Raw genomic sequence first — 22,410 nt, 5'->3', positions numbered from 1 at the left:
GATTGATCTCGTACGCGGCGAAGGGAACATCCTGCATTGGAGCACCGTGCTGGAATAACCGCTAAGCCTTAGTAGGAATGGGTGATTTACAAGATGATACTTTAATTTTCTTTTCAGTTTTTTTTATGGTATAGATTGGTAGATATGAAGCGGTCACCACTGCCCATGGAGGTTAGTGCTGTAGTAAATACCTCACATCACCAATGCGCCACCAACCTTGGGAGCTAAGATGTTATGTCCCTTATGTCTGCAGTTACTGGCTCACTCAACGTTCAAACGGGAACACAATAATACTAAGTATTTCTGTTTAATGTAGAATATATGTTGAGCGGTTGGTATCCAAGCGAGTTTGCACAAAACCCGACCACCAAGTCAATTTATTGCAGCGAGTTTCTTTTTCAAACAGAATATGTTAACGTTCTCATTAATTGCTGACCGGAACAGTACCCCAGATTGAAGCATGGACTGCCACGACTTAAACCTATTCACAACGTTAATAAATTCCACCAAAATGTAAAAAAACTGAGAGATACAAATGAACATAAAATAATAATTGATTTTCCGATGATATGGCTCTCAGACAATAAAAAAAACGGTAGATGGAGCGCGAACAACATTATATTGAAGCAGTATAAGCAAATACAAAACCCCAAATAGTGCGGAACGACATAATTATAATAATATATCTTTATTCCTGACATTCTATGTATGCCAGTACAGATTCTTAACCTATTGTGATAAAACCTTATAATTCAAAAACAAAACTAAAAACTATCTTAAAACTTAAACCGTGCTCGTACTTTGCCTAACACGTGCGCACATCATTCCAGGCCCCCGAAGAGGACTGTCCAGCTTGTAGGGTTTTACTGCTCACAAGCTTCTTCAATATGTATGCCTTACGTTTATGAATGATCGCTTAAAAGTCAATAGTCTATAAATTATACAGGCTAAAGTAACTCTTTCAGTCTGTTGCTTTTTCACGCCCAAACTACTGAGTCAAATTTGATGAAATTTTGTATGAAGCAAGCTTGACCCACAAGGAAGGACACCTGACGACCAAACCCTAAAAAGCAAGCAAAGCCGCAGGGGAGAACTAGTAAAAGAGAGACAGACAGAGCTATTTTCGCAATTATTAAAATTCTTTCATATGAATATAATGTAGGTATTACGTACGATGTATATGTGAATTTATTTCGTCATGTTTACACTTCAGAATATATAAAACGAGGATAAATAAGGCATTATATATAATTGAGTTCCATATAAATAAATTGCTAATCGCTAATTTTGAGCTCATTTTAAAACAAAAGACTGTTTTACTCTTTGTTTTATATTAAGAACAGACAAACACATAGTTTACTGTGTACTTATATCTATGCTATAATATTAGAAAATTAATCATCTAAATTTCCCTGGTAGGTATTAAACTACATTATCCCTGAGCGCTTGGGGTAAATTCAAGCCGTGCTAAACCGGGATCAGTCGCTAGTATTATATAAAAATAACGGTATCTTAAAACTCCATTAACCCGTAACCTCGCACAATTAGATTTTCTAATTTTACAAATGACCCACTTGAAATATATTTTTTTTGGGACCAAACGGGAGACACCCTCCCAAACAAAAAAGTATCGGAGTTCTTAATTAACAAACGTCAAAAAATATATACACAACCATATTTGTAGTTGGTTAATTATCTAAAATTTTGCACATATCAAGAATTTATGATTTAATTCAATAATTTACTCGCGAAAGGAAATGCTTGATAAAATATTGAGTTAAAAAATACTTGAACGATATCAAAAATTAAAAACATTTTTGTATTATTACATACTTATATATCAAAACTTTTTACAATATGACTTTATTAATAGTCAAAACATTTTTTGTATACATGGTGTATTTTATTTTAGATTATTAATATTATATCCCAAAACATTTAAAAGGTTTTTTTATACATTTTCAATATAATATGATTACTATATTATGTTATATATTGCCACGGTGACAAGAACTTTGCCCAACAGTGGGAAATTTCAGTCTGTTCATAGGATTATTACAATACGCTCCGTTACTAACAAATGTAGTTTTATATATTCACATCCGTCTGTACGCAACAGACAGACAATGTCTATTAAATACTGTGTTTATGTTTCAGTGTTTACAGCAATGTAATTTATAAGTAAAAAAGTGTGTTTTTCATATAAGAAACAATGAGATTGTTGATGAGAAATGTTCTATCAAACCTACCCATAACCGACCGATCTTCGACTGTGACACCCATTTAAACCTTCTCCGCCATGTTTGACTCATGCCCTTCACTTCACTTCACTTCTGAACTTATCACGGAAACACTTGCATTTGATAATCACTTATCCATGTTACTGGAAGTTCACTGCACTCCACGTTTAAACTTAAATTCACTTTTGTATCAATTAAAATAACTTGTACATTTATCTTAAACGACATTCAGTCTATATCAGTCTTTAGACATCTGAAAATTAATCATTATTAACGAATTAAAAATGTATATTTTTTCGGAATTGATTTTATTCTATACTTAAACAATTTAGCTACTTATAAATGTTTACGGAACTGGTAAAACAATGCTGTCCTCTTCTTTCAAATTATCCTCTGTCTTCTTCTTCTTGTCAAATCAAAGATGTCAGAAAGAGACGTATCAATGTTTATCTGAACACCCACAAAAATCTTTCCTATAGATCTATTCACTAACGAATGCGCGCTCCTCCAATTAGACTTATTATCGGATTGTATGAGTGACGCTCGTTCTAATACTCATATAAATATGTCTTAGTGTGCGTGAGATGACTAAGAGTAGAGACAACATAAAAAAAAAATACAAATTAAATTATATTTGTTAAGGTTATTTTATTAAATTTTAATTTAAAGTGGAGTGAGTGAATAGATCTATAAGCCTGTAGCGTTTCAAATAAAGACGTCTAATTTAATTGGTGACACAGTGACCAGTCGCTGAACGAGTCAACTGTGAGTCAATGGTTAGGGTGTTCGTCCAGCAAACGACAGACAATAATGTTTGTATTGACTAATCGTGTTGTTCTTTTCCCTGTTAAGACATGAAGCGTTATGCGTGTGCAATATATCAAAGATATAATGTTATTGTGTTCGTCTTGTAACGACGTTTACCTAAGTGTATGTTGATGATCGTAATTAATACTTTAATAATTGAAACTATATACTTAAAATTGGATATATGGTAGAGTATGTAAGTCAGTTTTTTATTTATTATATATTATAAATAATTTTGTTGTTTATACTTATTCTTTGTGGTAAAATAACTTGGAAGTCGATGGTCCTATCGTTATTATTAATAGTATTCGTTACCGTAATAAAAATTAATATTTACGTAACGCGTTATACTACTTTTAAGTACTGACTAACTTTACTGAATCCTATAAAATGTGAACAGCGCCAACTAGTGGTAAATATACGATCTTTTATTATTTTAGTAGCGTTAGCTCGCGAAACTCAAATTATGAAAAATAAGTTTATTGACCTTTGTGTTGCGTTTCGCTTCGCATCCTATGTAATGCAGACCTTATTATTTTACGTAAAACAGTGAATAATGGTTACTGTTAATTATTAATTTGTTTTTAAGCGAATTTTTTCCTAGAGTTATTTATAACACAGAATGATTTACTTTTAAGAACTGTTATTTGTCAAAACAAAATTACTGGTGCAATAAGTATAGTCCGTGTATTTTAACACAACATAGCGAATTTATATAATATTTTATCTCCGATTTAACATTAAATTCCCAAAATAATTTTGAAACGTACTTTTTAGTGCTCATTTCCGTTTTATAAGGAATTCCTGTACAAAAATTAATCCTTTTCAACCCACTGGTTTAAGCTGTGCGTCGTATGTCAGTCAATAAATTTATTAAGTAGATAATCTTTGTTATGTTTATAATATATTGTCTTACTGTTGATTGAATGACATATAACTTTATGTCAAACATATCTCAAAGTTAATAATTACAGTATACAACCTTTTACATTCAATAATATAAAAAAAAGTACCAGGATAACATAAAGTTAGTAACGTATAAGAGTTTAAGTAATTACGAAATATTTGTACGCGTGAAAATCATAACAATTTCAATATTACAACACAATGGGAACATTATCGGACCATCGCCATTGTTCCGACGAAAGCCTCTTCACACGATGTATATTTTACACTAAGATTGCGTTTAGTGAAAGATTAATAATACCTGTGTTTTCATGTAACTAACAGAAAACTTTAGTCACGTAAAAAAACTTTCGTATTATATACGAAATTAAGCGAATCGTCGTGATCTAAATTAGCAGAAGAATTAGTACCTACGTTATTAATGTTACGCTTGACAAAATTGATCTAGTACTTACTATTCAGATCAAATTATCAAATGAACTACCTTCAATAGAGTACCTAGTACCAATGCGCCGCCGATCTTGGGAACTAAGATGTTCTGTCCCTTGTGCCTGTAGTTACACTGGCTCACTCATCCTTCAAACCGGAACACAACAATACTGCTGTTTGAATATCTGACGAGTGGGTGGTACCTACCCAGGTTGGATTTGCACCAAGTGAATTATTATGGACAATTAAATTATACCGTAGCATTAAAACAAAAATAAATGAATCAGACTAATATTTTGATTGCGAAAGTGTGTCAGTCTGTTATATCATTACGACTGAACTACTTAGAATTTGAAAAAGACAGAATTCTGGGACCTTGATGTGTGCATATACATGAGAAAATAGAACTTGTATTACGTACTTAGATTATCATTTTTATTTTACTCGAATTATCTTTTAATTTTAAATACAATATACATATAATGGCATATCTATGTATTCCGCCTTTATATAAGAGTAAAGCAATTGGAGAAAAAAAATGTGTTTAAAATATATTTTGTCTCAATTCATTTATACTATTTGACGCCCGCGGCTTGACTCGCGTCTTAGGGCTGGTCAGGTGTTAGACATAAAAAGTAAACATTGTCCTTCCTTGGAGTTCAAGCTTGCTTCGTACCAAATTCAGTTTAGTTGTTTAGACGTGAAAGAGCAACAGACAGAGCAACTTTCGCATTTATAATGTTAGCATAAATAATTAATATCGCGTTCTACGTACATGAAGATAAAATTGTATTAATTACATGACAGAAAAATGTGGGTTGCCAACTTAGAGGCATAAATCTTTTATTATATATTAATAAATAATACATTATATGTGATTAAAATCATTTTGCAAATTTATAATTCACAATATTTGAATTACTTTCAATGCATTAGTTTTATTAACGTTTTAACTTTAAGAATATATTATTATTATTTTGTTAGTCTACCGACTAAACATACTTTCAAGTCCATAAAGTATGAAGGTTAATGAGATGAACCTTTTGATGAAACACTTACCACTTTAAATACACATATAATGGTAACGTTAAGGTTGGTTTAGACACTGTTAATTAACAAAGAGTTAAAAGTTACCTTTAAAAATATCTGGTCAATGCCACAGATTATTTATACGTTTAATTTATCTGATACCCTAAGGGAACCTGCTTATGACAGAGGAAGTTGTACCGTAGGAGTATCCACCAAGTTACAATAGAGCTTGATGGAAAAAGCTTTCAGTTTCCAGTTTTCCCCTCGAGGAGAATATATCTATAAAAAATATCTATTCCAATATTATTTATTTGTAAGAGCAAAGGCGATCAGTGGTTAGAACGCGTGCATCTTAACCGATGATTCGGTTCAAACCACTGAATTTTTATGTGCATAATTTGTGTTTATAATTCTTCTCGTGCTCGGCGGTGAAGGAAAACATCGTGAGGAAACCTGCATGTGTCTAATTTCAACGAAATTCTGCCACATGTGTATTCCGCCAACCTGCAATGGAGCAGCGTGGTGGAATATACTCAAACCTTCTCCTCAAAGGGAGAGCCTTAGCCTTAGTCCAGCAGTGGGAAATTTACAGGCTGTTAATGTATTGCTTAGTTTTCACGTGTGTTTGTTCGTTGCACGTTCTCTGTGATGAATGAAAATTATATTAACTGAATAGATCACTAAGATATATGTAAAATTTTGTAATCCACGTTCATAACATTATAACGTAATATAAAACGTTTTATGCTTTAGTAAAACAATTCTATGATAAAAAATAATAAAAAGAACTGAAACTCATCGCGAAGACGATCGTGAAATTTTAGTAATTGACTTGACGTTGACTATTATTGACATTTAAAGGTTTCACACGTATCACCGTATATTCGGTATTCGCTTTTCAATATATCGCTAATGAGATACGAATTGATTTACAGAATAGCACTTTAAAAACCTATTTCAATAAAGTTTACTTTGATTTGAAAGAACTTTTGTCCGAGGATAGACTTTTTAGTAATGTTTTGTATGGTTCGTTTACCACATAACTGGTATATTACAATTGCCTGTGTAAACCATTTTCCTCATATAATATTAGCTTGTTTACATGTAAGTATCAAATGATAACCTTAACCACAACCTTGCTTGTGAAACACCAATCATAAACTTCGACCAAATTAAGTCAATCATAATAAGAGACTGTCATAATTAACATATGCTTTCAGATATATTATTGTTTTGTCAAATATGGTATTATTACGGATATAATATTATAACCATGTCATAATAGAAATATATAGGAGCTGAGGAGAACCGGTTGAGAAACGAATTTGTTTCTGTTGTTGACTTGCTTCATCGTTTTGTTTAAATATTCAAAGTGAATTTCATAATTTAACGAGTCGTTATTGTGACGATTGCTTTTCAGTTACGTTACAAGTAACGTTTCGTTGAAGCAGTCCCCTATATGCGATCAAAAAAGCGAATAATAGTCTCTATGACACACGATCCAAAGCCGGCACTTATGTCTATAGCACTCTGATTGGTAGATTATACAGAGGATGGAAAGCATCTATTTAAATGGTAATTTTTATGAGGTGGCCATTTTATACGTTCTGGTTTAAGCCGCGATCATTTCTTTCATGTATTAACAACGACGGTGACGGTGACGAACTTGGGTCAGAGCTCGAATAAATAATATATGTTTGCTGGTTTTTTTTTTTTAAATGTAACTAGACACACGTTGAGCCCGTGAATTTGGTGGTCTTTTCTTTGATTTCGAATATTTATTTTACGTTTGTTTTTAACCAACAACAAAAGAAGGAGTTTCTTATTCAGTCGTATTTTATCTTTGTGTACTTCAGAACACATATTCGATTTTTTTTTTATCTTAGGCTGTCCGTTTTAATCCCAGTTAAGATTTCTTCATGGACTATATTCTCTCAAAATATTATTTGAAGTCGTTTTTGTTTTGGTATTTAAAAAAAATATAATAATTAACGCTAGATTGAATACATTTTAATTGGTCTCTAATATCTTGGGGGTAGGGCTTTGTGTAAGCCCGTTTCGGTAGGTATCACCCACTCGTCAGATATTCTACCGCCAAACAGCAGTTATCAATATTGTTGTGTTCCGGTTTGAAGGATGAGTGAGCCAGTGTAACTACAGGCACAAGGGACATAACATCTTAGTTCCCAAGGGGCGTATTGGCGAAGTAAAGGATGGTTACAGCGCCATTGTATGAAAATCTTACGTAGTTACTTTCGCGGCTTCTTCTAAGGTCTGAGGTGTTAATATAATCGTTGATAAATTTTGACTTCAATAAGCAAGTGTAACGCTTCTATGTTAAATAAACATTTCAACTATGACTTTGAATAAATACATAAGAGACCGTAAGTTTAAAGTATACTATTAATGATTTGTTTTGGGAATAAACTTTTCTGATCATTATAGATATGCAAGGATTTAAAATACGTTCGTAACATCGTGACTTAATCTTATTTCAAAACCAATTTGAATATCAAATGTAGGCGGCGGATTTGTGTTGCGAAATCGAATCATTTGGGTTAATACGAATATATAAAAGCATAGATCGTTTATTTTATATTGTTTATATTAATAGTTAAACATATATTATTATTCATTTAATTAAGAGCGAAGGTCCACAAGTCGCGAAGATTATTCGAAATTTATTTCTTATATTCCTCATATTGTTTTAGTTTAACTAGCTGAACTTGCGGCTTTATCCGTAACTCATAAAACACAAACTTCCAACCCCCGTTTGGTCAGAGTTTTGTAAAATCCGTTTAAGAAACCTGCCAAATTTCAAGTTAGTCGGAATTTCTGAGATTTCGTGTTTAATGAGTGAGTGGTATTTCGATTTTATATATATAGCTTACAGTGCTATAAGTTTTTTCTTAGACGTTATAAAACTCATTTATTAGTATTACATATTTATTTATAATATAATAAATAAATAATGAAACAAAGGAATATATCGTATAATAATTAAAATGAATAATGAAACGTGACTGGTTTCACACATCCTGACTCATTAATTAATGACTCGGCTGTTCGCAATCATAAAGTACACTGTATGGCAACATGCATTGAAAGGGTTCTTGTAGTCTTAATACGGTCTGCTGTGTAGGTGTCTGAGTGTAATATTGGTTTCCTGCAATTATAATATGATCTATACTAATGTTATAAATGCGAAAGTAACTCTGTATATATGTATGTCTGTCTGTTATGGTTTCACGGCTAAAGCACTGAAGCGAATTTGATGAAACTTAGTAGGAAGTAAGTTTTAACCTACGCCCCTTCTGGAGAGTAGGCCTTAGCCCGGTGGTATGTTTATAGGCTGTTCACTTTCCTATACGGATATTGAACAAAATTAATTTACAAACATATTAAAGCACACGGCGTGCACTGTTATAGTGTTTACAAATTGCATTAATAATTTAAATTGTAAGTTGCAACAGATTTCTAAATAAAATGTTAATAGTTAGTTTTTTGTTTTTTACTAATATTATAAACGCAAAATTATCAAACATAAGTATGTTATCTTACCACGAAACTAACTAGATAAAACCGGTTTTATCTAGTTAGCAGCGTGACAATCCCGAAGCTCGGAAGGCACGCAAAATCGTTGGCGCTGCACCTGATCTCTATCCTTTCGTGTTCGATTGCCATCCCATCGGACTGAGACATTGTAAGGGTATCAGGTATATAGACTGGCATTTCTTAGGAATAGTTGATCATCATTATCATATCGTGGGTTTGTATGACGTAGAAATCAATAAATGTAATTCAATACGTCATAGCGACCGATCTACATCTTGAAACAAAAAAAATCCAATGGACCAATCAAAGCGAAGTATACAGTTAGCTCGTATTAACGTAGCTTCCTATTTAGCAATTAAACACCAATTAGGTGTCTATGAACTATACCTGTATTGCCATATTATTCACAGTCATCCTTATGGTTAGTATTGACGCATGCGCACTGAGGCATATTTATATCTTGTTTATGAACCGGTTACTTACACAATATCCATATAGCCCGCCCACATCCGAAGGGAACGTTTAAAACCTAACAAGTATACGTGATACTACTGTGATATTATTCTTGTTTGTTTTATATGTCTCTATATAAGAAGGAACCGAGCTGTGATAGCGCTGATGTAAAACATAATCTAAACCAAAAATCCTAGATTCCCCCCTCCACTGAGGTATCGTTAAATGCTCTTAAATTATTGTAGGTAATTTACTTGGTGGGCTATGAGCAAGCCATATTCATAAGTCATATTCGACCGACAAGCAGCGTTGTTATGAGCAAATCAAACAGCAGTTTTGGTTGTTGTGTTCCGGTTTGAAGGGTGAGAGCCAGTGTATCGACAGGCACAAGATATAAAATATCTTACTTGCTAAGGTGGCGCATTGGTGTTGTAAGAAATGTTTACGATGCCAACGTCTATGGCCGTTGGTGACCAATAACCATCAGAAGTCCCATTTGCCTGTTTGTCTAGCGAATATATATATATATATATATAACTACTCAGCGGTGGTTCGTGAGGAAACTCGCATGTCGGATGTTATTCTGTCACAAATGCATTTAAGCTACTAATCCGCAGTTTAACAATCATTAATAAATAATGGCATAAGCTCCAAAACGATTACTTAGAAGGTCAGTAACCCTTTTCTAAGAAAGATAATTGATTATGACACAAAATTTATTACGTTCCAGAATAAACATTAAGCAGAGAAATTGAGAGATAATAAAAATATATTATTTGATGAGGGAATATCACTATCGGTAGTCAGTCTGCCTGTCTGTGCCACTACGCCTGGAAAATATTATCATGAAAATTTTAATATTACGCAGTTCCGAGATGACAGAGTCCGTGGAGACCGGAATGCATTATTATGATAAACAATGGGGGTATCTTCACATAAAAATGGCATTTCTATTTGTATTTTATGAATCATTTTTATTTTTCTATTATTACTGAAGTCTTGAGCACTTTCTACCAGAAACGCCAAAAACTCAAACGTTATCATATTATGGATATGCCCTGGATATCATCTAATGAACAACATAGACTTAAATTAAATTAAATCAAATTAAATTAAAAAAAGTAACTACTGAGTTTCTTGCCATTTGTTCTCAATATAATGTACATTCCGAACCGGTGATAGCTTTGCTTTTAAAACAGTTTTGTTTACGATTCAAAAGTGCTTGTAAAAGCCAACTTGAGTAAAGTATATCTTAACTCGCCTATTTCCTCCACTGGTGACGAGACGGCTGGTTGATTTTTTGCCCAGAGGATCGGAATTGCGATTCAAGGGAAAATTTAATAATATAATAATAACTGTTTTGTCCTAAAAGGGTAATACAATGTAGAGCACACTATATAAAATATATATATTATTATAAAATATTATATTATTATTTCAGTACAGATAGGAGAATAAAGGGCCGAACAAATGTGAGCCGAGATTGCTAGAACGCGTGCATCTTAATCGATGATTTCGGGTTCAAACCCCGGCAAGCACCGTTGAATTTCATGTGCTTAATTTGTGTTTATAATTCATCTCGTGCTCGGCGGTGAAGGAAAACATCGTGAGGAAACCTGCATATGTCTAATTACAACGAAATTCTGCCACACGTGTATTCCACCAATCCGCATCATTAGGTATATGCTCCAAACCTTCTCCTCAAAGGGAGAGGAGGCCTTAGCCCAGCAGTGGGAAATTTACAGGCTGCTAATGTAATGTAAGAAAATAAATGGGCGTCGTTACAACAATACCAAATCCAGTGTTAGTTGTGTGGGTTCATGCACTTGTGAAACAAATTAAATCGATTACGTAAGTTTATTTCACTTTTTATTAAATAAATTTATTTAAATATATCAGTCGTATAATATATTTATTACGTGTAGTGTTAATTTGATGTTATTAAAAGTAAAAGTTAAGTGTTTGTTGCGATTTCTTTTTATCTCAGTGAAGATGAAATGAGATGTAAGGCAGCGGCGTTGGTGACGTTCATGGGCGATGGTGACGACTTGCCGTCATGTGGCCGGTTCGCACGTCTGCATTCGTAGGCAATAAAAATTAATTAAATAACAATATATACATACTCGTATACTTTTACATATAGCGAACGGGCAAATACTTAATGGCAACTGTTCACCGCCCATAGAAATTGTTTCATTCGTTACATCACCAATACGCCACCAATCATTAGAAATAGAGGTTATGTCCCGTAGTAACACTGGCTCACTCACCCTTCAAACTGGAAACTCAAACATAAAACTCAAACAAACACTTGTATTGTAATACAAATCAAATAATTTAAAAAATACTCGATTCAAGTAGTCATACATGCTCTGTAGGGTTATTATTTAAAGAGTTTATAATTAATGTAAAGTCACCGATATAATTATTTTTCATTCTACTGACAAAATGCAACCAAAAGTAGTAGATACTCTTTGACCAAATTTAAAATTATATAGGAGTTTTAAAGAAATATAACAAAAATAGTCAACAAATTCTGACTCCACGGTCTTTTGTCATCTCTGACGTCATCGTATGTAGTAATATGCCTATTGATATAATTAGTATGATTTGAAAATATTCATTACCGAATAGAAAAATTGAAAGTCATGTTAATTCTATAGGATCTAAAACCACCACGTCCTTCAAATTACGTTAATGTTTGCGAATAACCTTAAGTCAAAAGTGCTTTTATGAGCCTACTTAAATAAAGAATATTTTTATTTTGATAAGAAAACTTGACCTTGAACATCCATTTGTGCACGATTTAGGAATAGATATATTTTTTTATTTATTGTATTACAGTTTCTTAAAGAAAATTGATGAAAAATATATAGGTAATTGTGTAAACACGAAATTGTAAAGATTGTTACGTCAGCTATAAATTTCATTTTAAGTGAATATGTATGGTCATTATGGAACAATAAAAAATTTTAAACACAAACCACAGTTTCTTCTTCATTCTTAACAATCAACACCAGATCCGCGATAGCGAAGTAGTTCGAACTATTATCTTAACCGAGGATTGCAGATTCAAGGATAATATAAATAATTTATTTGAATTATAAATAAACGATTATGTGAGTAAATTTATTTGAATGTTTTTTTTTTTTTATTAATCTGCAAAAGTTTACATTACTTCGACGGATACAGAATTATAATGCGTTTATCATTGTATGTATGTATGTATGTTAGCATAACACAGCCGTATTGACAAGTCAATTTAAGGCGTACGGTAGTGTTCGTATTTTATCTAAGATTAAGACAATTAACTTGTTACAAAACATGTCATTAATTCGAGTTGAAAGTAATGTCTGGAGTTAACTCAAGCCTCCGAGTACACGGACCGTGACAGATGTGATATTCAACTTAAATACGCACTTGTTTGTATGAATCATACCACTTTCTAATCACGACATAAAAACGTTTAAACCATGCCAAAACTTTTATTATAACTATATATATATACATATATATCAATGAGCATATGTAACCAACACATATACAAGGAGCGTGGTGGTATCTATGGAGGATTATATGGGCCAGTTGTGGTATAATTACTGGGCGTTAGTCTATGGTAACATTTGCAGATAATTTACATACCTGTATATGACATGTAGTTCAATGGATTGATGGACTATAGCGTAATATTACTATTTCGGATGAGCGTGGAACTTTTATAAGCCTTTATAGAGCGATACTTTATTCTTAGCAATAATTAATATAATTTTGTTGCGGTGTTTAGAGTACAAAAAATTATGTGTTATATAGTAGTATAATATATACTGAATTTAACTTAAATAATAAGTTTTATTTACGCAGCACATTTAAGAAATTAATCATAAATATTACACTATTTCTGTATTTGTATACAACACCCGTCGTGGCAAAATTTAATAACGGACAAATTGAAAATATCGATCAGTAGCTACAATATATTTTACAATATATGTGTATGTAATAAAATAAATACGTCGATACAAGTCATAAATGTTTTAAATAATTACCAAAAAAACTTTAGTAGTGAACAGCCACGCTATATTCCAAAAACTCCGAAAAGCTTCTTTCAACGATCTCGCCATATTTTTTTTAAAGACACAATACACAAATAATAACGAAACGTTTTAAATATAAAAACTGTTCATACACTTAATAACTTCATTACCGACTTACACCCGTTATATTTTAAAAATCGAACTCATTCGAATAACGTTACACTTAGAGATATTAATAAAAGTAATTGACAGTTCTTTTTTTAAATTCGAAATTTGATATTCGATCACTGAACGGTTTTTTTAATGAAAGCGCACACTCGAATATCGAACACAAACATCGCGAAATATAAACACGTCGATTTTGCGCGCGCGCTGTTTTTGAAAGTCTGACCAGTCAGCGAGACGGTACTGACTGAGATGCATCCTACGAACATAGTTTTACTTTCTAAGCGAGATATTCTATGATACGGTAGTTTTTTAATTTAAATCTGTTTTAATTATCATAATTAATGAATCTGATATATTTATTAAAATGTATCAACGATACTCTTTTTACATTCAAATGTACTTTAAAAACTTTGCCAATACGATATTATGGCGAAATATATTATACGTTTTATTTCATTACCATTTGTTTGTGTGTGTGTTACAAAAAATATATATATTTAAGTATTAATTAAGTAACCACCGCATGTATTAGCTTAATAATAGTAAACCTCAGTTATAAACTTGTATGTAACAGCTATTACATGTAGTATTCTTATATTCAACTAACAGAACACACATCATCCCCCCCCCAATTAAAATTTCCAAAATTATTTCTTTGCTTACAATATAACTTATATTCCAAATTTTATCTTACTAGCTCTTACTCAATTCTGTGTGTGCGTTGATAGTGAAGGTGGGATTGTTTATATACCTAAGTATATCTAGATAGATGACCATTCACCATGACCATTGACACTAAGAAATTAACCACTCCTTACGCTGCCAAACTGTTGTGACTACGAGAATTAAGATTTTAGGCCCCTTTGACGACCTCCGTGGTCGAATAGTGTGTACACCGGTTTGCATGGGTACGCCACTCCGAGGTCCCGGGTTCGATTCCAGGCCGAGTCGATATAGAAAAAGTTCATTAGTTTTATATGTTGTCTTATGTCTGGATGCACAACGCAAGTGCTTTAGCTACTTACATTGGGATCAGAGTAATGTATGTGATGTCGTTCAATATTTATTTATATATTCATTTATTTATTTATTTGTGTATGTAAAACATTAATTGTATTAATAGTTTTTGTTGCAACACCTGCTATCTAAGTCTGGAGGAGATCGCTATTAAGTGATAATACTGCCTTGTTATAGATACGGATATATTATGATAAGTATCTATGTATTGTTTTTACATGTGCGGTGAACAATAAAGGATACTTTCTTTAGACCGAACATAACAATACAAATTGCTATTTGGTACAACGGTACTATTCTATAGAAAACTCACTTCGTATCTCTACGTAGTTTGATTCGTGTAAAGAGTAACAGCCTGTAAATCTCACTGCTGGACTAAGGCGCCTCTTCCATTGAGGAGGTTTTGAAGCTTACTCTACCAGTGCATACAGAATTTCATGAAAATTACACACATGCAGGCATCCTCACGACGTTTTCCTTCGCCGCAAAGCACGAGATGAATTATAAACACAAATTGAAGCACATTAAAATTCAGTGGTGTTTACCCGGATTTGAATCTAAAATCATCGGTTAAGATGCACACGTTCTAACCACTGGGCCATCTCAACTCTTATTCATATTGATACATGTATAACTGTTAAAAGTACTTCATTCAATGTCGCATATTACATTCTGACCTTTAACGATCGTGTCCGATGAGTTTCGAGTTTGTCCTTTCGTAAGCTCTACTTTTATCAATAGAATTGTATCGCGAGAGAATCCGAATGCAGATGCTAGAGTTATGTTCTACAAAACGATTAACATATGTATATAATTAAAGAATCAGAGTCTGTCAGTGTTAAGAAATAGCAAAAATATAAGATTTCAAATGAATTCGCTAGAACTACTTTCACCGAAAATATTTATTCACCTACGTCAAATAAATTATCCTTAGTCGATATATCTTTAAGTACGTCAACGTGTTTGTTCTACAAGAATTATAATCACCAGCTAGAATCAAGTGGTATCATATTAATAGTAATCGACACGCGCCTCGCTAACGACAATATAAACAATACGGCACGTGTTTGATTGATTGAATTTTTAATTGGGATGTAAATGCTAATTCAATTTTTTTTATTCAGTGTTCAAGCGATGCACTTTCTTATTGATAGTCAAACCTACCACCGATTTGGAATAGAAAATACCCGGATATAACGGCGAATTGTATTATCAAGATTGTTTAATGCTCCATTCTGTCGGTCTGTTATGATTTCACGGCCATACCAATGATGTTATTTATAAGAAGCGAGCATGAACCCTAAAAAAGGACATAGACAACCTAACGCCCTACTTACGACCGAAATCCCCGCCCCCTTAACCTAATACGTGGACGTAAGGTCTTTTTAATATATGAAATAACCTGGAGACCGCTTCATAGCCAACGTATTCTATTATTTATAAGAGAATACCATCATCTCATTTCATTGTGAGTAAAATATTTATCTTAATACTGGGGGATCAATTCTACAAACAAATTGCAATTCTATCACAACATAAACAACGATGTTTAGCCGTTTTAATATACATTTTACTAATACAAAGAGCCGAAATGGCCCAGTGGTTAGAACGCATGCATCTTAACCGATAATTTCGGGTTCAAACCGAGCTTATAATTCATCTCGTGCTCGGCGGTGAAGGAAAACATCGTGAGGAAACCTGCATGTGTCTAATTTCAACGAAATTCTGCCACATGTGTTTTGCACCAAGCCGCACTGGAGCAGTGTGGTGGAATATGCTCCAAACCTTCTCCTCAAAAGGGAGAGGAGGCATTAGCCCAGCAGTGGGAAATTTACAGGCTGCTAATGTAAAAAAATGTAATGTAATACAATGATCGGTCGAAGTTGATTCATTATAAAATTGGAAACATATCGTCACTGTTAAATTAGTACAATATTAAAGAACGATAACTTACGATTCAGCTGAAGTTTATCTTGTGCGAAATATATTTAAGAACCATTCTAAATTAGCGGAATTTCCCCCTGTTCATATTCATCATTAGGCTGGTTATGTACATTAATTTAACATAAGTATATAATGAACAGGCATACATACGTTTCTTTAATATTAGTCAGAGAAACTGTTCGGACGTTTTTTGGGATTATATTGTTGAACTGTACACATTGCCTTTTACGAAAGAGTTACTATATATACAGTCGAATAATAAGCGTAATGTATTCGTGTTTTTCCTTTTAATATTATGAGTGTTACAATTTCTTATTAAGTCATTTTTTTTTCAAACGTATACAATGTATGTTACAGTATTCAGAAGAAATTTTAAATATTTTTTTTATAATTCAGTTGTATTTATTTTTACAAGTATTTAAAACGGGATATTTACCATGTTTTTTTTTATCTGGTAAAACACTGGTCACCACTGTCATTGTGACCATTGTTTACGCTGAATACGTCCGAGAAAGGAGGTAGTCCAATATGAACACTTCTAATGCCGTCAACATCAACCCACAAACTTCATCATGAACAAGACATTCGTAGGTAATGTCGAAATATCGAGCTCCACCAAATAAAAATAAAAAACATGGTAAATATCCCGTTTTAAATACTGATGGTAATACCAATAACCATGTGTTTATTTTGTTTTAGAGAAAAATTACCATTTAAAGGAAACATACATAATTATATTTTGCTTAAAATTATAATTATTATGATATATTATTTAGTCAAATTTAACCTAGTGTCTATACGAGTCGACTTTCGTCAATTGAAAGCAATATGAACTGTCTGAACATATTTGCAAATAAAGCAATAGAAATTGATCCAATTATATATAGTTATTAGATTGAATATTTGGTGAGAACAAATATTCGTTTCGAAACGTAAAAGTTTTTACTATATTATTTTATAAAATATCACGAAAACGTCAAAAGGAAGAAAGATTATTTTTGGAGTGTTCAGTGATCATTTACATATAATGTATGAAAAAGTCCTAAGGCGATCATTTCGGCGTTAAAAACGTTTATACATATGCTAAAAGATATCACAATAATAATTTTAAATGATAACACTTAAGGAATAACACGATCGCCTAAAGGCTATTTCTAGTTTTAATATAAAACTATAGACGTCCGTATCAATAGTCATTGATATTTGTAAATTTATTACTTAATCGCATCTTTACATTTACTTACCCCTTATTTCATTGCTGTCTAATTTAAAAGCAGAAGAAGTTTCAGTAATTAATTAATTTATACAGAGTGTTTTAAAAAGAACATACATGGTTGTCTAGCTAAACTCATATAGACAAATTAATTAAATACGAACGAGAGGAGATACATTGTTATAAATAGCGAGATCGGAAGACAATTTATTATAAAAAAAATTGCACCATCTAACGAATATTCCGAAGCAATCGAACCGGTTTCGAAACTGGTATCATTCTATTTTATCCGACATTTTAAATCAAGACATTTCGTTTTTATGCTTTACGAGAGCGCAATATGATTTTTTTTATAATATAAAGGATAATTTTGAGCTGTTTTCGGCCAGTATCTTCATCTAAATGTCTTACGTTACCTGTCAACTGTTTTAATATATTTATGTACATTGCAACACTTGTTGAATTAATAAATACCTTTATATTGACCAAGGTCTCCAATAAACATGCTTTATTTTCTCACCAAACGTTTCAGTGTTGAAAATAAAAAACTATAACGATTAACAAACCGATTCAATATCATATGGTATAAATAAAAACTATTATCTGTCATATGTTTATTGTAGAAATAAATTCACTAATGAATCTTTTCGAAAACCTTTCGACACCGCTGTTTTAGATGTTGAGTGTAAAATTGTGTTTAAATAAAACTTTAGAAATATATTTAAGATATAAGCTTTGTAGTATACGTTTATTAATATGAATGTATTATCGCGAAGTTGTTTGCCAGAACTTTGTATATAAACACAGTAAGTCACGAACCCTTATTGTAAACTATTATCTTGCTAAGTTTCAAAAATCAAACATCTATATATATATATATATATATTACAACTCAAAACTGACTATTATTTATAAATAATTAAAAAGATTATACAATAATTATTTTTTTTTTTTATTTTCTCGAAAAAATATTTAATGTAATATAAGTTTTATAAATTAAATAGATCGATCAACAGGGGTTTTATTTGGAAAGTGTTATGTGTGGTTTTTAGTTTCGTGTCGTCCTTCAACCATTATTGATTTGCTGGCAATGAGTCACAGGCATTAAACTCGAGGCTAAATTACCGTATCGCCTTATTTAAACCTCATGAGTAATTTACCAACGACATATTAAAAAAAAAAACAACATTTTATAAGCACTAAACAGTCTGGAACGTAAGTAGACATTAAAGCTTTTTGTTTAATTTTATAATTAATTTTCACATTCCAATGCAGCACAATAACTTTTAAATATATATTATAATTAATATAATATTAATTATTATTAAAAAAATATATCAATTATATTTTAATACATATAGATAACCTTTTTAATTAAAACTTTTTACGATCTGACACCTAAAGCGATATAAAATTGAACCACTGCACTTTCAAATTAAAAGTAAAAAAGTTCGATATTCGATTTTGACACGAACGCCGGCGGCGACGACCGCGTTAGGATGGCGATAGGCGACTGCGTGATTCATCCCATCTCGACGGATGGAAGGAAAACAAAATATATACTGCTCTATAGTCTATATACGAGAAACACGCGGTTTTACTCGTTACAAACATTACCACGATAGCTGTACCACAGATAATATCGTAGCAATTATAGTGCTTTTATATAAGCAATTAGCAGTGTTTTATAGCATCTAGTTTTTGTATGAATAATGAATATCTACTCGTATCATCGTGATTTTTTTAGTTCTTTCTTTATTAAAAGCTTCTATTTAACTAAATGTGTTAGTGTGGGTCAAGTCTTGCAACTGAATTTTAAATCAGTTTCCACCGCTAGAGATAAACTTTTGTACACTTTTTTTATATAATGCCTATAGACATTGACATTGCAGTGATATTAATCATATGCGCTACCAATCTTGGGCACTAAGATGTTATAAAGAAGGCATATTATTCAATATAAGATTATATAGACGACAAAAAAGCGTGGAGCTAATACTTGTTGACTTCCAGGCAGGATATATTACAAACATGTATAATTGTATTTAACTAACATGACTTTGTATTTTTAAATATTGAAAAACTAACTACTGAGTTTCTTGCCGGTTCTTCTCGGTAGAATCTACATTCGGAACCGGTGGTAGCTTCACTTAATATAGTTTGTTAAATGGCGATTCAAAAGTGCTTGTAAAAACCTACTTGAATAAAGTATATTTTCATTTTCATTTTACGTCCCTCGTGCCTTTAGTAACATTGGCCAACTGTTTGTATTTAATTTCGTCTGCCAGTAGGGGTTCAAATCTTACAACTGGATTAAACTAATGTGTGGACGTTCATTGTGATTGGCAATAGTGCTGGTATTTTGCACACACTTTTGATTTTGATCACAATATAACTTTATATCAGTAGTAATAAATAACATGCATTTTTATATTAAGTAATATTTATTTAATTTAATAAAGTAAATAGTACTTGTTTTTTTTTTGTAAATATTCAGTTTCATAGTTCGTTTAGTCTGTGATACTTTTGGATAATTCATTCTTGTTATATAATATTATTAGAAAACATAAAATCCGGCTAAGACTAAAAATCGGTTACTCATAAATTATTTAGGAACTTAAAACAATTAAAAATATTTTTTTATATGCAAATACATCAAAATCAAAGTATCGTTTATTCAAGTAGGCTCATAAAAGCTCATAATTTGACCTTTGAATCTTCATATAACAGTGTTGAATTAAAGTAAAACTATCATACTAATATAACAATTGGAAATATTTATAGTATTTTTTAATGCAAAAACTAGTAATTTAACTGACATTAACATCAATGCTAGGATTTAAATTAAAAAAAAAAAATACAAAAATTTAACGACTCGTGCTCGACGTTCTGATTACGTAATCATCAAGATAAAATACGGAAATTCAAAATGATAGAAATAATGTCTGTATATATAAAAAGATCGCTGTTTCTTTTCGAACGCGCATCACGCAAAAACCGTTGAATATTTTGATATGAAATTTGTACCATTATATTCAGCGTGTTTCAGAGGTTTTTAGCTAAACATTTTCATACAGTATAATTAAACGTATAAAGTAACTACAGCAACGCATGGCCGGGTCCGCTAGTTGTATATAAGACTAGTTGTCGACCCGGACTTCGCTCGCATATTAGGATTGGTCGACAGGTTTCAGATATAAAAAAGTAAAAGTCCTCTCTTGGAGTTTAAGCTTGATTCATATCAAAAATCAACATATTCGGTTTAGTGGTTTAGCCGACAGACAGATAGAGTTAATTTTGCATTTATAATTATATATATGATAAGATTACGAGATTTTTGAGTTAACTTAAGAACTTTGAGTTAAGAGCAACTATGCGAGTTTCTTGCCGTTTCTTCTAGCTGGAAGCTGTTTTCCGAAACGGTGGTAGTATTTAAATATCGACGATTCAAAAACGCTTCATTGTGATATGTTTACTTGAATAAAATTGCTTTGATTTGATTAACGGAACGGGGTAAATTGTATTAACTTTCGATTACATCAATTTATTTTATCAGCTCATTAATTAATCATATTATCCCTGTATTAAAAAAATATATAATTTCTGAAATATATATTTTGTATTGTGCAATAAAATGTAAATTTATTCAAAGGTAGTCATAGTCACGGCATGGTCCAATGGTTTGAAAACATGAATCTGAGGTAGAATGCGAGACCAAGCCCGAGCGAGCACCAGTCTATTGTCATGTGCTTAATTTGTATTTATAATTCATCACCAAAATGACGTAAGAATCATTGAACAACTTGTCTGATAAAATCTATGTACCTCATGTCAAAATCAAAATCAAAATATACTTTATTCAAGTAGGCTTTTACAAGCACTTTTGAATCGTCATTTAACAAACTATATTATGTAAAGCTACCCCCGGTTCGGAATGTAGATTCTACCTAGAAGAACCGTCAAGAAACTCAGTACACTTTTTCAACATCTACAAATACAGTCATGTTAGTTAAATACAATTATATATTATTATTAAAATATTTCTTATAAGCAACATTCCAATGTTGGTTGTAGCAACTTAGTGGAAGACAGTGATAAACAGAGCTAAAGCAGTCAGCTCCAGCGAACTACAAACGATTTTTTTATTTCAATACTTTTTACGGGGAGAACTTAGGACACTTATATCTTTTGCACTGGTGGAACAAACTCCAAACTCTCGCCAAAATGCTACAGATCTTTGGCCTTAATTGGTATATTTACAAGTTTACTTAAATTATTTTTTATAATCAGAAGTGAAATAATATTATAATATAGCCTTAATGGTTTACGTGCGAGGTCGGCGGGTAGTTAGAAGTTTTTCATGGAGAAATACTCATATACAATGTTTTCTCTCTATGCACTTATATGGAAACGAAAAGGACATACTATCACGAGTGACCATGATCTGTGGGCGTGACCAATACCTAACGATGTTAGATGCGTTTATATTATATACTAAAAATTACATTTTATAGAAATATCAAAGACAAGTAAAAAAAATAAAGTTCTAAAGAATATGCTTAACATGTTTATAAAGAATATCTTATAAAAATATTGAGAGTTTTCGTTACTTTAC

At 31.9% G+C, this 22,410-nt stretch overlaps 1 protein-coding gene across 2 annotated transcripts in view; it reads right to left on the bottom strand.

Moving 5' to 3' along the window:
- Positions 1–22,410, bottom strand: part of LOC113402303 (uncharacterized) — a 133,925-nt gene that overhangs the window by 33,036 nt on the left and 78,479 nt on the right. Inside the window, exons 1-2 of one of the 2 annotated variants that reach the window (XM_064218471.1) lie at positions 19,151–19,312; positions 2,250–2,483 (exon numbers count right to left, since the gene is read on the bottom strand). The exons of the other annotated variant lie outside the window; for it this stretch is intronic. Coding sequence (XP_064074541.1) covers positions 2,250–2,312 — 63 coding nt within the window. The 5' untranslated portion in view covers positions 2,313–2,483; positions 19,151–19,312. Of the gene's footprint in view, positions 1–2,249; positions 2,484–19,150; positions 19,313–22,410 lie in introns of those variants that run through there. 2 annotated transcript variants of the gene reach the window in all.

This window comes from Vanessa tameamea, chromosome 22 (assembly GCF_037043105.1).
Source record: "Vanessa tameamea isolate UH-Manoa-2023 chromosome 22, ilVanTame1 primary haplotype, whole genome shotgun sequence".
Lineage (NCBI taxonomy): Eukaryota > Metazoa > Arthropoda > Insecta > Lepidoptera > Nymphalidae > Vanessa > Vanessa tameamea.
Note: the sequence above shows the minus strand (reverse complement) of the source record. Positions and strands in the feature narration are given on the sequence as shown.